The 15000-nt window shown below is 41.0% G+C and overlaps 2 protein-coding genes across 3 annotated transcripts in view; one reads left to right on the plus strand and one right to left on the minus strand.

Moving 5' to 3' along the window:
* The window catches only part of LOC148736150 (uncharacterized), a 4655-nt gene extending 2814 nt beyond the window's left edge, over positions 1-1841 (minus strand). The window contains exons 1-2 of the mRNA XM_088752362.1: positions 1723-1841; positions 1-1326 (exon numbers count right to left, since the gene is read on the minus strand). The exon at positions 1-1326 is cut by the window's left edge and continues 2814 nt beyond it. Coding sequence (XP_088608488.1) covers positions 499-1257 — 759 coding nt within the window. The 5' untranslated portion in view covers positions 1258-1326; positions 1723-1841 and the 3' untranslated portion in view covers positions 1-498. The remainder of the gene's footprint in view (positions 1327-1722) is intronic.
* LOC111328926 (uncharacterized) overlaps positions 1-15000 on the plus strand; it is a 39366-nt gene that overhangs the window by 13457 nt on the left and 10909 nt on the right. Inside the window, exons 2-5 of one of the 2 annotated variants that reach the window (XM_022933474.2) lie at positions 9880-10220; positions 10830-11105; positions 12297-12443; positions 14200-14280. In XM_022933474.2, coding sequence (XP_022789209.1) covers positions 10178-10220; positions 10830-11105; positions 12297-12443; positions 14200-14280 — 547 coding nt within the window. In that variant the 5' untranslated portion in view covers positions 9880-10177. The other variant, XM_088752346.1, reaches the window with a different exon arrangement.

Here is a 15000-nt window from a genome sequence, read left to right on the forward strand (position 1 = left end):
TTCTTTCGTTGTCCAGCCACTTGGACGTCCTGGCCGATATCCAGTTTGGGTAGTGTCTTAGCAGTCTTTTCAAAGTATCTCTTGGCTTTCTGCCTGCTGAGCTGTAGACATTGTTCTACTCTGTCTACAACTTCAGGATATATCACTGGTTAGTTGTCACTGGTACAAGTACCCTTTTTCTTCTTGACACGAGTCTTTGACATGGGCTTGATTCCTTCAGTTGGGGTGTTTCTGTAGTCAAGTAGCACCAGCCAGAGGTCTTTCTTGTCTGCCATCGCTTTCTTACCCTGGCTCCAGAGGTTTCTCTTTTTCTCCTTGTTTACAATCCTTTCAGGCTGCAAAGCAGCGAGATTGGCCGAGCTGCGTAGCAGCATCTCTTTTTCTCAGAGCTGCGAGCGAGAAACCTCTGGTGGAAAGCGTTGGAAGCCTCAATTTCATGTATTCAAATTTGGAAGACTGCTGAGTACTGGTGTGGAATATGTCTAACAACAATTTTTTTCAAACATCGTAAGTCTGGAAGATTGTCCACAAGTACTCGTGCAGCCAAAGGGATGAAGTCTTGTAGAAGATGACAATTATCCTCAGGAGATTAGGGAGAAATTCAGAATTTTCTACCTCAAGGTTGAGTTTTCTTTGATTAATAATGGAAGTACTTGAGGTAAATGTGACCCTGTCCTGGATAGCATTTGTGGCAAACCAGTGAATACTTCTGTTTTGACTGTCATTACCCATATGATGAGCTTTAATATACATATCAAGATTGTGACCTATTATTTGGTATCGTTTGGCCTTGTTTACATCATACAAATATTTCAGTCGATCAACATCAAGTTTGTCCATTGCATCAAATACAGGAATTGTAGGAGAAACAGAGTCTTTAAAGGCATGTATATCATCTTCAGAAAATCCACATGCAAACAAATGATCTGTTATTGGACAATCACTCTGATCAACGTTCATGTTGGCTTCATGGCAAAATGACACATAATCATCTAAAAAGTCCTCTATATCAACAAGATCACTGTCAATGGATTGTACATCTTCGATAGGATGCTCAGGCAATGTATCACTTTTTACAAATGATATATCTACATCACTGACATTTACAGTTTGGAAACCATCTGGAATTAATACTTGATTTATGGCTACTTGTTCATCCACATACTCTTCAACTTTACTGAGCATTTCATGTAGCACATGATCTCTCTCCATTTCATGTTTCCACATCTTGATTGTTGCATCGAAGCTGTTTCCCATCTCATCTAATTTATTTAGAGTACTGCTATGGCTGACTGATATCCCCCAACGATTGGCTCGAGCAAACCCCTAAAAAAGAAAAACTATCAGGGAAAATACTACCAATAAGTCAACAACAAGAAACATAATAATTGTACTTTACCAATTAATTCAAATAGGATTTTTTGCAATCAGATGCATATTGTAAATTATCACAGCCCAACGTATAATACTACTTCTGAATGCTTTACATGCTGTCGCATGACATTAGTCTTCATCGGCCACAATTGTTTCTAAAAACCTTGAACCTCTTTCAACATTTCAATTCGGCCCGGCAGGGGAGGGAGGTGGAGGAGGGTGACGTGATGAAAGTAGAAATGTGTATGAACACTAATATTGCTTAGGGTCCAAGGTATTTTGGCAACGAATGTAGGTAGCTATATTTTTCCCATGTTTATTATATATGCTATAATACATACACAGTACCTGCTATATTGCCCCACTGTGCCATAAAACACCCATTTAAAACCTATAAGCAAGAGCAGACATCTTTGGGCATCTTGTCTTCAATAGAATGAATGCTTCAAAGATTATTGATGGTGCACAACCACTTAGTTTGATTGGCTTGGTTTCTTCTTTTGGTTTACTATGCAGCTTTGTAAGTAGCGATATAATGTAGGAGCTCTTTCAGACAACTCTTTCTCACTTTTTTGCTCGGAAAAGTTTTTCAATTCTTCCACCTTTGTCTTTCTGAGAAGGCTTGGTTCTTTGCCACTACACAAGGCACTGGACTCTTTATTTATCTCACTAGAAACCTTTGTCAATACAGATTCTCTTATTGATTGATATCTCCAGATAGCATTCGCTACCCCACTGTAGTCTTTATTGGCCAGTTGTTTGATAATGGTTGCATCAATATCTGGTCAGATCACTTTTTTAACTTGCCTGATGGATAATCTATGCAGACCTAGAAAAAGAAAAATTAAAGAATTAAAAATAAATAACCAAGATCCCTGGTAATTTCCCTATTCTCATGTCCAACCAAGTCCCATGCAATTATGACAAAAGGTATACATATTAGTACCCTGCTGGCAGAGGCGTTTATTTGTTAACTACCCCTACGGTCCACGTAAAAATAAAGTCCTCTGCGCTCGGCCTGTTAAATCTTCGAGCATGCGCGGCATGCTGCTTAGAAACAAATTAGTTCCCGGTAGTACACGGCCAATTAAATAGGATGCGTGCGCATAAAAACGTGTTTAAAACAGGTTCTGACCGGTTTTGCAAATCAGATTATCCACAAACTTGGATAATTCCCAGGCGCATGCTCGAAGAAGATTCAACAGGCCGAGCGCAGAGGACTTTATTTTTACATGGACCGTAGGGGAAGTTAACAAATAAACGCCTCTGCTAGCAGGGTAACATATTAGGGCATCTCTAAATATTTAAACAAAGAAATAATTATAATTAATAAAGTAATATTTACAAATAATACCTGAAATATCTGCAATATCATATATACATAGATGTAATATTTACACTTGCCAGAAATTCTAAGGTGGTGGCACAGAAGTATTTAAAAACATTCAAAATGGTTTGCGTAAAATGCACTATAATAAATATATCATTATGAAAATTTTTCGAATCTCATCTCCGTTTGTGATCTTGGTTTCGGATCTTTTGCGTCAAATATATTTGGATACAATCGAAGAAGTGGATTATTGCTATATTCTTGTGAATCAGCTATATTATGGTCTTGAGAAATAAGTTTTCGTTTAGTAGTATTTTCTTTGTTGCTGTCACGAAGCGGCGCGCAGTTTTTCTTTCTTGTTCGGAAGAGGCTAGCTGTTGACGGGGAATCCTTCGCGCATCTCTTCTCTCGAATAGAACTTTCGACGTTCACAGCTCTGCTAAATTGTATGCTACATTCTTTACGAAACTGGATGATCTCTTTGTGCTGTTCTAAAACGTTTTCGTATTTTAGAACGGTTCTGTAACACTTCTGGCACAAAACTTGTGAAACTCCAACTGTCTCGCACTTTATCATCGAGCACAACTTCAAATCGCTTGAGAAAATCACGGTGATTTGGCTGGAAAATATTACATGAGAAGCGACCACTTATTTTGATATTCACATCGCTTATCAAGCACGAGACGTTAGGACTATTGAAAACCTTTTTGATCGGAGTTCTGCTAACTGTTTGCATAGCAACATTTTGAGACATGTGAAACTTTGACAAGTTATAAACACAAAAAAACTTTACTTTACCACCCCTCCCACTGTATATTTTTTCGTTTACAAATAGAAAATATACCTCCCTCCCTCTTACTAATCTGTTATATGATCGCCCTCTCCTGATTGGTCGAGTCAAAAGTAGTATTATTGACAGATATCACTCATTTGAATACATGAAAGTGAGGCTCTAAACGCTTTCCACCAGAGGTTTCTCGCTGCTACGCAGCTCGGCGAATCTCGCTGCTTCGCAGTACGAAAGGATTGTAAACAGAGAGAAAAAGAGAAACCTCTGGAGCCAGGGTATCGCTTTCTTGAAAAGATTCTTCACAATCTTTACTGCGGATTCTGATTTACCATTGGATCTTGCGTGGTAGGGTGAGGATGTGAGGTGTTTAAACTCCCACTCTCTCGCAAACTCCGTGAACTCTCGACTGGTATACCGCGGACCGTTGTCCGTCATTAGGATGTCTGGGATCCCATGTCGGCTAAACTGTTCTTTGTAGAATTCTATGAGGGCTGTCGATGTGGTTATCTTTAGCTGAAGGACTTCCACGCAGTCTGAGTAACTGTCAACAAGGACAACGTATTCCTTGTTGTGAAGTGTGAACAGATCGGATGATAGGCGACTCCATGGATGATCAGGAATCTCGTGCGATTGCATTGGCTGTTTTCGCTGCTTTTCTTGGAACCCAGCACAAATGGAGCAATTTGTGACAGCCTCCTTGATCTCAGCATTCATCGAGGGCCAGAACACTAGATCCCTTGCTTTCCGTAGGCAGGCTTCAATACCGAGGTGGCTTGAGTGTATCCTGGATGTTACTTCTGTGCGTAGTGTTTTGGGAATTATCAACCTCTGATTCTTGAGTAGTACACCATTGTGTAGGGTCATTTCATCCCTGTAGGTCCAGAACTCTCTTATGTGTACCGGTACTTCCTCTCTCTCCGTAGGCCATCCCATTACTATAGTTGTCTTTAGGGACTACATTACGGGATCCTGTTCTGTAGCTTTTTGCAGTTGGGCCAGTCTCTCGCTGCTGATCTTTACGGTATTCAGTGGACCAATGCCTTCAAGCTCTAGTGGAAACACTTGAAACTCTTTCTCTGAGGTGCCGGTGTCTGACATTGAGGCTCGTGACAAATGATCTGCGATGTACATTTAAGGTCCGGGCTTGTAGGTTGCATCCAAGTTGTATCGTTGGAGTCTCAGCATCAATCTTTGCGGGCGACAAGGTGCTTCCAGAATGGACTTCTTGAAAATTGATTGCAGTGGTTATGGTCTGACTCGACTGTGACCTTGGCTGTTCTGGTGATGTATTGTGAAAATTTCTTACAACTAAAAACGATGACCAAACACTCCTCAATCTGTGCGTATCTTCTTTGGGTAGTTGACAATGTTTGTGAGGCGAATGCGACGGGTCGTCTACTCTGGAGTAGCGTTGCGCCGAGTCCTTTTTCACTGGCGTCGCACTGTAGTGTGACTTCTTCGTTTATATCATAGTACTTTAGCACCGGATGGTTGCTTACGAGGCGCTTTACCTCTGTAAAAGCTCTGTCGTGTAGTGATGACAGGACAAACTGTGCATTCTTTGTTGTCAGGTCTCTGAGGGGCTGTGAAACTTGCGCGAGCTGTGGCAGGAATTTGGCCAAGTAATTGTTGAATCTGAGTAAGCTCATCAATTCTTGTTGCTGGTGGGCCTGGGCATGTTTTCAATGGCAGCGATCTTGTCGGGATCAGGTTTTAGACCATAACTGCCGATCACGTCCCATGAACTTAACTTCGTTTTGACGTAAATTCATCTTCTTGCCGTTTAGCTTGACCTCTCTTGTTCAGCAACCTCTTTAGATTCTCATCGTGTTTTCCGTCAGGTTCCTGCTGAGTTGTTCGGTAGCCAATGACAAGCATGTCGTCTCTTCTACTCCTGGAAGGTCGGCGACTTTCTCCTGTAGCTTGCATTGAAACTCTTCGGGTGCTGTGTTGATACCAAACGGCATTCTGAGGTATCTTTAGCGGCCAAACGGTGTCCAGAAGGTCGTCAACTTGCTGCTTGCTTCATCTAGTGCTATTTAGTAGAACCCGCCCTTGGAGTCTGAGGTACTGAACACTTTCGCGTTGTTGAGCCTCGGAAGTAGCTCATCTAGTGTTGGCATCTGGTACTTAGGTCTTTTGTGCGCTTTACTTAGATCTTTAGGGTCGAGGCAAATTCGTATTTTGTTGGGTTTTTCCACAACCACCATACTGCTGATCCAGTCGGTTGGCTCTGTTTCCTTCTTTATGATACCCTTTCCCTCAAGGTCTGCGATCTTTTCTTTCACTTCTCTGCGTATCGTTACTGGGACGCGTCGTGGAGTGTGTTGAACAGGTGTACATTTATCATCTATGACAAAATTAAACTGGCGTTGCCGATGTGTCTTAAGCCTCCGAATACGTCTTTGTACGTGCTTAGTATTTCCTCGCGGCTGAGCGGCGTGTTTGTCTCTGTGACGCTGTGTAGTGCAGCTATATTCAGCTGAATAAGTTCGAGCTTCTGTCAAGTTTCTGCAGACAGCAGGGGTTTGTTGTTGGTCTCTATCACTTGAAATACGAGATCTTCAGTGATTGGTCTGGTTGGGTTGCTGTGGTTTTCAACTGTCAATGATGTGGTACCGATGGGCTTCACCAACAATCCATCAAACAAACGAAGTCTGACCTAGGCGTTTTGTAAAGGTGGATTTCCGGTCTGCGTGATTCTGGATAAGTCGTCGTAGCTCATCACGTTGCATGTCGCTCCTGTGTCCAGTTGGCACTCTAGTTGCTTTCCCAAACGGTCGGTACTGCTTAGAAAGTTCAGTCTTGTGAAGAGCTGTTTTCCTTGTGATACTGAAGACACATCTTCGATGCGAAATATCTGTTCTTCGTCCGATTCTTCGACAGGTTCTTCGTCAGATTCGTCGTCCGCGCGAACATCACTTGTGCTTTGTTTTGAAGATAAACAAACCGAGGCGAAGTAGTTTTCCTTTCCACACGAGTTGTATGTTTGGCCGAGGGCCGGGCAATCGTCGAGCTTGTGATCTAGTGGTCTTCCACAGTGGTAGCACTTTCGTTTCGAGCTGTTGTGGCTCTTTGCGGCCAGCTGTTGGTCCTTCGTAGCGCGCAGGTTCAGTCATTCACTCGGAACAATTTGAAAATTGGCACAAACCATAGACCACTTTCATAAATGGCTGCCGGATTAATATGCTTTTGTTTAAATTTAAATTAGCCCTACTGGCCTCGTTCTCCAGTACAAAATTGAAAAGAATACATTATCTCAAGCGAGGCCAGTAGGGCTAATTTAAATTTAAACAAAAGAATGTTTATACGGCAGCCATTTATGAAAGTGGTCTATTAGACACTGACCAAAGATAAGCGAATCAACTAATGTGCTGTTTACCATGTTTACGCTAATATTCAGTGGTCTTTCCTGATTATTAATTTGTATTTTTGATTGTGTGCTATTATATGTGTAGAAAATGCTGTCCTCTTGATCACTTTTGTATGTATTTTCTTGGCCAATATATATTTTTTACAAATTATTACAAGTCATGTTTCTGCAATATTACAATTAAAACTGAATGAAATGATGAAAATAAAAGACATATCGTTTTTCATAAATTGTAGTTTTTAGTTATTAACATATCATCCAGAAATACTTGACTATACTGCCAATAACTCCATGGTACAAGTAGCTACCCAACGGGGGCCGTTTTGACTAAATACTGGGGTCGTTTTCACTAGTTCTGGGGCCGTTTTCACCAGGGGCCTTTTTGATCTGGGGCCGTTATCACTGGTAAGCGTCTTGCCGCCGTTGCGGGGCGCTTTGTTTGGCTTTCTGTGGGTCTTTCTTTGGACCGCGTGTACCTCTTCGACTTCATTAGGAGACGCCTTCATGGACTTCAGTTGAATATTCGCAATGTTACGCGAGCGGGAAATGTTCACGGTTTTGTTTAGCATAAGATCCTCTTCCTTGAGTAGACGTAGCTTCGTTGATTGATCGCTAATTCTTAGCACGAGTTTGTCGCGTATGAGTTCTTCCCGTATTCTGACCTTCTCCAGTTATGACACAAGCGCTGATCCTCTTTTTGTGCAACTTAACTGGAGACGGTTAGATACTCGGCGACAAATACAAGTGGCCACCATGGTTTATAAATCTATACATGGTCTTGCGCCCGACTATCTTGGTTCTCTTTTCACTAAATATGATCCTCCATAGAATCTAAGGAACTCTGAAAACAAACTAGCTGTTCCATTGCCCCGCACCAATTTCCTGAAAAATAGCTTTAGCTATAACGGTGCGGTTATCTGGAATAACTTGTCCCCTGAATTGCGGCAAGCAAAATCACTTCAATCCTTCCGAAATGGTTGTCGCAATTTCTTCGTCTGAATCGACAAAACACTCACGGCATCTATGTAAAGCAGAATTTCTTTATTCTTTTCTATTTCACTTTTAAATTTTAGATCATGTTTATATAGATTAAAATAGATTGTAACTGTAATAATAGATTGTAATAATATTATCATTTTATCTGATAGATTTACCGTGTCTAAATAAAAATAAAGTTCAAGTTTAAGTTCAAGTTCAAGAGTCCCGAATTGACAGGACGACGCTAGTTTTCAGATGCGGTTTACGAACTCATCCACGGTTTCTTCGGCGTTTTGTGAACACATGTTAAATACATAGAGCCCATAGACTACATTGCGTTTCGGTTTGAAATGTGGTTCGAGTGCTTCGACGCATGTCTCGACATCCTTAAGCTCCTTGACTGTTAGTCTTAGATTCATAAAAGTCTGCATGCATTCTCTCCCCATCACAGATCGTGGCATTGCTAACCTGATTTTAGGGTCTCGTTGGTCTAAACCTGAAGCAACCTCGTAGTCCTCCCATTGTTGTCTGAAGAACTCCCAGTTGGCGGCTTTGTCTTCGTGGCATACCATCGGTGACAGTACGGTAAAATTCGAGGTAAAACTCAACGAGGCTGGGGGTTGTGGTGCTTCTATCGTGTCAGGCGTGTTTGTGAAGAGATCGACAATCAATTACTGCTTTGTTTGAGCTAGATTTTTACTCCTGACACCATGTGTAGATGTCAAGCAAGACGAGACAAAATGTGCTCGGTGTTATTCAGAAGCTTGCTTGCAATCGACTGCTGGGATTCTAGTTACATGCGGCTTACTAGCTGACATACCGGAAGTATATCATAACATAACTCACACACCGGACGTATATCGTAACAGACAGTCTTTCTCTTTACCATTAGGTGGACAGTTTAATTTATTTCGATCTAGCCCTTTTTTTCCATTCTGGAACAAGTATTCACCCTGCTGAGTAGTTGTCAAACATGTATTACATATTCAGGCCTTACTCATGGCTTGAATTTGTGGCATTTGTATGTCTAATGCTTCTAAATATACTGTAATACCAGTAGTTTAACTTACAATGTTAGAATGCATGTTTGCATTCATGTTACAGGTGTAGCTCAAAAGTTGGTTGAGTATTATGGAATTGTACACATTGATTTATTTCAATAGACAAGTTTTGTTTTATTCCCTGCCGAGCAACGTGTTTGCATCACAGGGCCCAGTTTTTTCCCCACACACACTGACCTAGACTCACACACACAAAAAAACTTAATTTTCTCTGCTGGTTTGCTTTCCACCTCACCATGATTGGCAGGAAAAAAAGTTGGGACCATGGTTGTAAAAAGTTGTACTGGCCATGAGCATAATAAATTAACAATAAGATATGAGGATTTAAGATTTCAGCCCACTGAGATGCTTCAGAGAAAAACAATATAGAGTAGACATTTGAATAAATGAGTTTAATTCAAAACAGTCCCCAATCGTTGCGTAAGGATTTTCCAGTAACGATTGATGAGTATGCCAACCTTAAGGTTTAGCTGAATTTCATTTGACACAATGAGATGATGTGATTCTCCATGAAAGATTCTCCACAGGATACTTTAATTGAGGCCATTTTATCCAATTCCTCACACATTTAACCATCTCAAACAATTTCCTGTGTATAAGCACCACCTGGTGATTTGACCTCCGGACTCTGATCAAGACGTTGAGTCTGGAGCCATAGCCACTGTCTTGTACGAGTGTTCCTGGGTAAGACACTTTACTCTCACTGAGTGTTCCTCTCCACTCAGGAGTAGAAATGGATATCAGAAAACTGTTAGGAAACTATTAAAAATGATGAATTATGCCAGGCAGGAGCTAAGTGGGACTATTTGTTCATATGATGAACTTTTATCCTATCCAGAAAGGACTTATTTATAAGCTCCTGTAATACTTGGACTGTGACAGCTTCCTTTATTTTTAAATCACTAAGAAATTAACTAAAGCTAAATTATTAGAATCAAAACTTTATCCTTATGTAATCTTATTTTCTCTGCAGAGATCCAGTAGTTTGCACATTATACTCCTGATGGGTAAATTTAACCTTTTATTCTACTGATGAGACAGATCGGTGTGGTCAGACAAAGGAGGAGTCAGGTGATATCATTGAAATTATAGTTAGACCTGATGATCCTCCTTCACCACAAGACATTGCTGGTCCACCTGTGTCATTCAGTTCTTCTCCGGATCCTGTAGCATCCTCTTCGAGAGTTGCTGAAACTCCACAGTCACCTGTGGACCTTGTCACCAGACCTGACTCAGCAGACTGTCACTTGAACAGGCCATCACAGCCACCTATGGAGAATCAGAGAATCATGAGGAGGGAGACTCAAACTGCAGGTGAGTCAACCATCAATGCTTCAACTTCGTTGTGCTAACCTCACAGCGTACCAGCAAGAAAAAGAAAGAGGAGAGTGGCACTAAGCTACAGAAAGCAGGGCTCTAAAGGACTGAAAGTCACAAGTTCAAATATTACAGGTTATTGCCCACCCCAGAAGTGTACTTATATATCATACTATATCATGATAATAGTATGGTATTCCCTTTCATTGGTATCATGGTAGCAGCATAGGGCATAGGATACATGATTTAATATATTCTCCAAACATTAAATCTTTGGTGAGTAGCAAAGATGATGCTACATTGGAGCATCCTAAAGGTGCTCCTGGCTATAGTCATATGTTGAATAATCTCATCATCTGTAACTTTCAGTTAATTCTGAGGTCAGTTAAAACCTAACCAGCAGGATTAAAGGAAATAATGGCTAACCCTAACCTAACAATGAATTATTGGTAAATTCTTTGTCATCTTTGCTAGCTGTGGTCTTAAGCACTAATTGGTGCAATTGAACTAAGTTGGAAATGTTTGTTTTCTGTAATGTGGTATGTTTTTCTTGTTGACAAGACCTCAGTGACAGAAGTAGTATTTAAAAAGTTATTCCTTTTTTAGTAAAACAAGGCACCCCAACAGATGATGAACTGCAGAAATTAGGGAGAGATATTGGTGAAAAGTGGATGCAGCTTGGGCATTGCCTGAGAGTTGAGGAGCCAGAACTACAGGATATAGACCAAAGACAGAGGCAGCTGTGTCAGAAAGGATACAATGTGTTAATGGCATGGAAACAGAAGAATGGTTCTGCTGCAACTTACGAAATTTTGAATGCTGTATTACAGCATGAACTTGTGCAGCGAAAAGACTTAGCGGAGCAAATTTGTCACAGTCATGGTAACTACTTTCAGAATTATTGGTTGATAAGGAGTAATTTTCAATAATTTGGTGAATTATTTGATGACAGCGAAGTTTGGGTAACAGTGAACAATAGTTCCCATTTTCGGCTGTCGGTAACCTGTTGGTCAACTGTTGGCAGACAGGTTACCAACACATTAGCAACAGTTGGCTTACAGTGTTAAGTAGACCAAAAATTGGGTAAAAGTGAAGAACAGTTCCCGAAAGGTATGGTTGGCCGATTGTCAGCGAACAGTAATAGCCGACTGTTGGCTCTCTGTCGGCCAACTGTTGACCAACTGTTAGTCGACAGACAGCCGATGATACCTTTTGGGAACTGTTCACTAATTCACTCCTGATGGAAAAATTTAGCCACCTATTCTACTGATGGAGACAGATCGATGTGGTCAGACATAAGAGGAATCAGGTGATATCATTGAAGTTATAGTTATACCTGATGATCCTCCTTCACCGTATGACATTAGGGAGCTTAAGATACAGACGTTTTCGGGGCGACGGCGACGTGGAGACCGATTAAGATTGGGGCGAGATTGACTGCGCGTGGGGCGCCGCCGTCGCCCTCACGTCGGCGACGTAAGATCAGTGAGTTTGCCGTCGTGGTGAAAACGTGAGTTGATCTTGTTGATTTTTTTAATATACTGCCAATTTGTCACTTGTATTAAAGTGATTGCATAATCGCATTTCGCACAAATCATCACACGATGTCTCGGCCAACTCAAGAGACCTTTTGTTTTCTCTTTTGGTTAAAATGACCGAAGCAACAGTTAAGTCCAAATCGTCGAGGTAAGTTTTGGGCACGTACGGGTACAGTACTTGAATTCTTAACATAAAAGGGAATTTTTGCTTGCTGCCATTCCCTCTATCAATTCGTAGATGCACCTCGAAAACGTACACCTCAGATCTATGAACATTTTCATATGGAAAATTGAGGTTTTGTTAGCCATGCTACGACAAAAAAGCCTTAATTTATAAAGCGCAACAATTAATTAAACTCGACGAAGTCGCAAAGGCCGGCCGTCATCAGAATCTTAACAACTTAAATTATGGCACGAAAACAGTAACCTCTGGCCCAGTCTACCTGGGTTGTCACGTCGCCTTCGCCCCGAAAACGTCTGTATCTTAAGCTCCCTATTGCTTGTCCATCAGTGTCATTCAGTTCTTCTCCTGCAGCATCCTCTTCAAGAGTTGCCGATACTCTGCAGTTACCTTCTGTGGACCTTGTCACCAGACCTGACTCAGCAGACTGTCACTTGAACAGGCCACCACAGCCACCTATGGAGAATCAAAGAATCATGAGAAGGGAGACTCAGACTGCAGGTGGGTCAACTGTCAATGCTTCAACTTCATTGTGCAGGCCTTACAACGTACCAGCAAGAAAAAGAAAGAGGAGAGTGGCACTAGGCTAAGGAAAGCAGGGCCCTAAAAGTCCCTATTAACCCCTAGAGGTTTATATATATTTCGATTCTTTGCGTTATCAGGATTAATCTCCAAAAAATTTTTTGCGATTGATTAAATATTTTCCGAGATATGCCGCCTCAAAGTTACTCTTTTGTCCCCGCCCTTTTGACTTGGCCGGGAGAGAATTACTTGGCCGAGTCTACGACCTCTCCAGCATTCAGTGACGTCACAGCAAGAGCGAATAACTTCTTGTATAAGAACATGTGTCTATTGCTGTAAAATTATGTGAAAATGCCGACACGGTGCGTGGTCGCTGGTTGCTCAAATACACCAGATTCGTCTAAAGGCATATTCCTCCATAATATACCGTTTTATGGCGATGATCGCCCTGAAGCTAGGTCTAGAAGAAAGCAGTGGATCGACTTTGTGAGGAGAAAGCGCGCCAAGTTTGAACCTTCAGCAACATCTGTGATATGCTCTCGTCATTTTTCGCCTGAAGACTACTGTCAGCGATTCGAATTTGTAAAAACCCGTCCTCAACTTGTAAAAGACCACATTGGGACGTCTGCCATTCCGCGAATATACGCCTGCGATGAAAATGAAACACGATATGTCTTATCGAAGTCGCCGTAAGGTAAGTAGTTATGTTAAAGTAGTGCCTGGTCCTGGTCTTTTTTTGTCGATCGTGAGGTGAAGTTGTATTTTATGAATGGAATTTAGATCGTACGAGATGCCATAGAATCGCACGAGAACAGAGAAAGAGAAGAAATCGAAAAATGCGAAGTTGAAATTGAAGTGCCTCCTGACCCACTTTTCATCGCTGCTATCGTAGTAATCTTCGAAATTTTGTGTCGAATCCATAGATATGTTAATGTTCTCTTTATAATGTGCTTTTAAATGGGTAAATATCTCAGAAAACAACAAGAAAGTCGTAAAAGTCTCAAGTACATGTAGCTTCGCATAGTCAAGTGAATGTAGGCACATCGATCGAAAGACGTTCTGGCTGTGACGTCGTGAGGGACTTTTAGTTACCAGTATTAACTTTGCCCGGCCAAATAAGAAAGGCGTGGCCAAAGGACGAACTTTGAGGCGGCATATCTTGGGGAATATTTAATCAATCGCAAAAATTTTTTTAGAGATTAATCCTGATAACGCAAAGAATCGAAATATATGTAAACTTCTGGGGGTGAATAGAGACTGCCCTAAAGGACTGAAAGTCACATCTTCAAATATTGCAGGTTATTGGCCACTCCAGAAGTGTTTGATTTAATTTGGGATACTTCTGCAAATGATAGTCCATTGTCTTTCATTTTGCTGACATTTTAAGCTCATCATTGAAGATGTTTGCTTGATCTTTTTGCCAGCCACAAACCATGGATTCAGGGATCCTGTATTCTCTGTTCTGAACGACCTCTACCTGAGAAACAATTTTTAATTCAAATTTGTACACAGAACAACAAGCTTTCACAATATTTCAATAAGGTTTTTGGTCTTGGTCAGTAGCTGAATGTCTATCGTATATTTTTCATTAGAATCAAACAGCTTCTGAAGGCTAAAAGTTTAGGATCTCAGCTCTTAGATAAATATGTATGGTATATGTCAGGTCTTCTTGTAGTTGACTGTGTCCCCAGCTGTAAATTAAACCACTTAACAGATAAATCCGTTTTTTTCTTAGGAGAAAGAAAGAGGAGAATGTCATGTGGCTGCAGTTACCAGGATGTTAAACAACCCAAAGTCACATCTATGGACATGGCAGGTAATTGTCAGACATTTTGTCTTTGAGTGAATCCTGTTACCACATTGATCTATTTTTAATTATAATGTTGTAGATAACAGTGAAGTTTGTGTAACAGTGAACAATAGTTCACATTTTCGGCTGTCGGTAACCTGTTGGTCAACTGTCGGCCGACAGGTTACCAACACATTAGCAACAGTCGGCCGACAGTGTCAAGTAGACCAAAAATTGGGTAAAAGTGAAAAACGGGAGAAGTCATTTAAAGAAGATACCTTGCCTTTAATTGAAATAGTTACACGGCTTTTGCCAATTTTTTGTTTTTGCGTTAGTTAGCGAAACTTGCCCAAATTGGTTCGATCTCATTTATCCCCCATATTGAAAACTTGTTCTAGTTCCCAATCCCCTGTTACTGTTAGCAATAGTTTCGCAATGCATTATGGGGCGATGAAAAAAAAAAAACTACTTTTGGCTTACCAACAAACATCTTTCAACCCCAGGACACTGATCTGTCGAGTTGGTCAGAGACATGTTTTCCTCCACGTTTCAACCAGAAACTAGACGTATATCTGCGTGAACTCGGGCTTTCAATATCACACATCTGGAGTTATCTTTAGGGGACTGCCATAATGCGTTTGTTACTGTCGTCACGCAATTTCGTCCTTGCCGGTCATGAATAAGTCTACTTGTGTTTATTTTTGTCTGCTGGAGTGTAATGAATGTTGTTATTGTATAAGACAACAA

This window comes from Stylophora pistillata, chromosome 3 (assembly GCF_964205215.1).
Source record: "Stylophora pistillata chromosome 3, jaStyPist1.2, whole genome shotgun sequence".
Classification (NCBI taxonomy): domain Eukaryota; kingdom Metazoa; phylum Cnidaria; class Anthozoa; order Scleractinia; family Pocilloporidae; genus Stylophora; species Stylophora pistillata.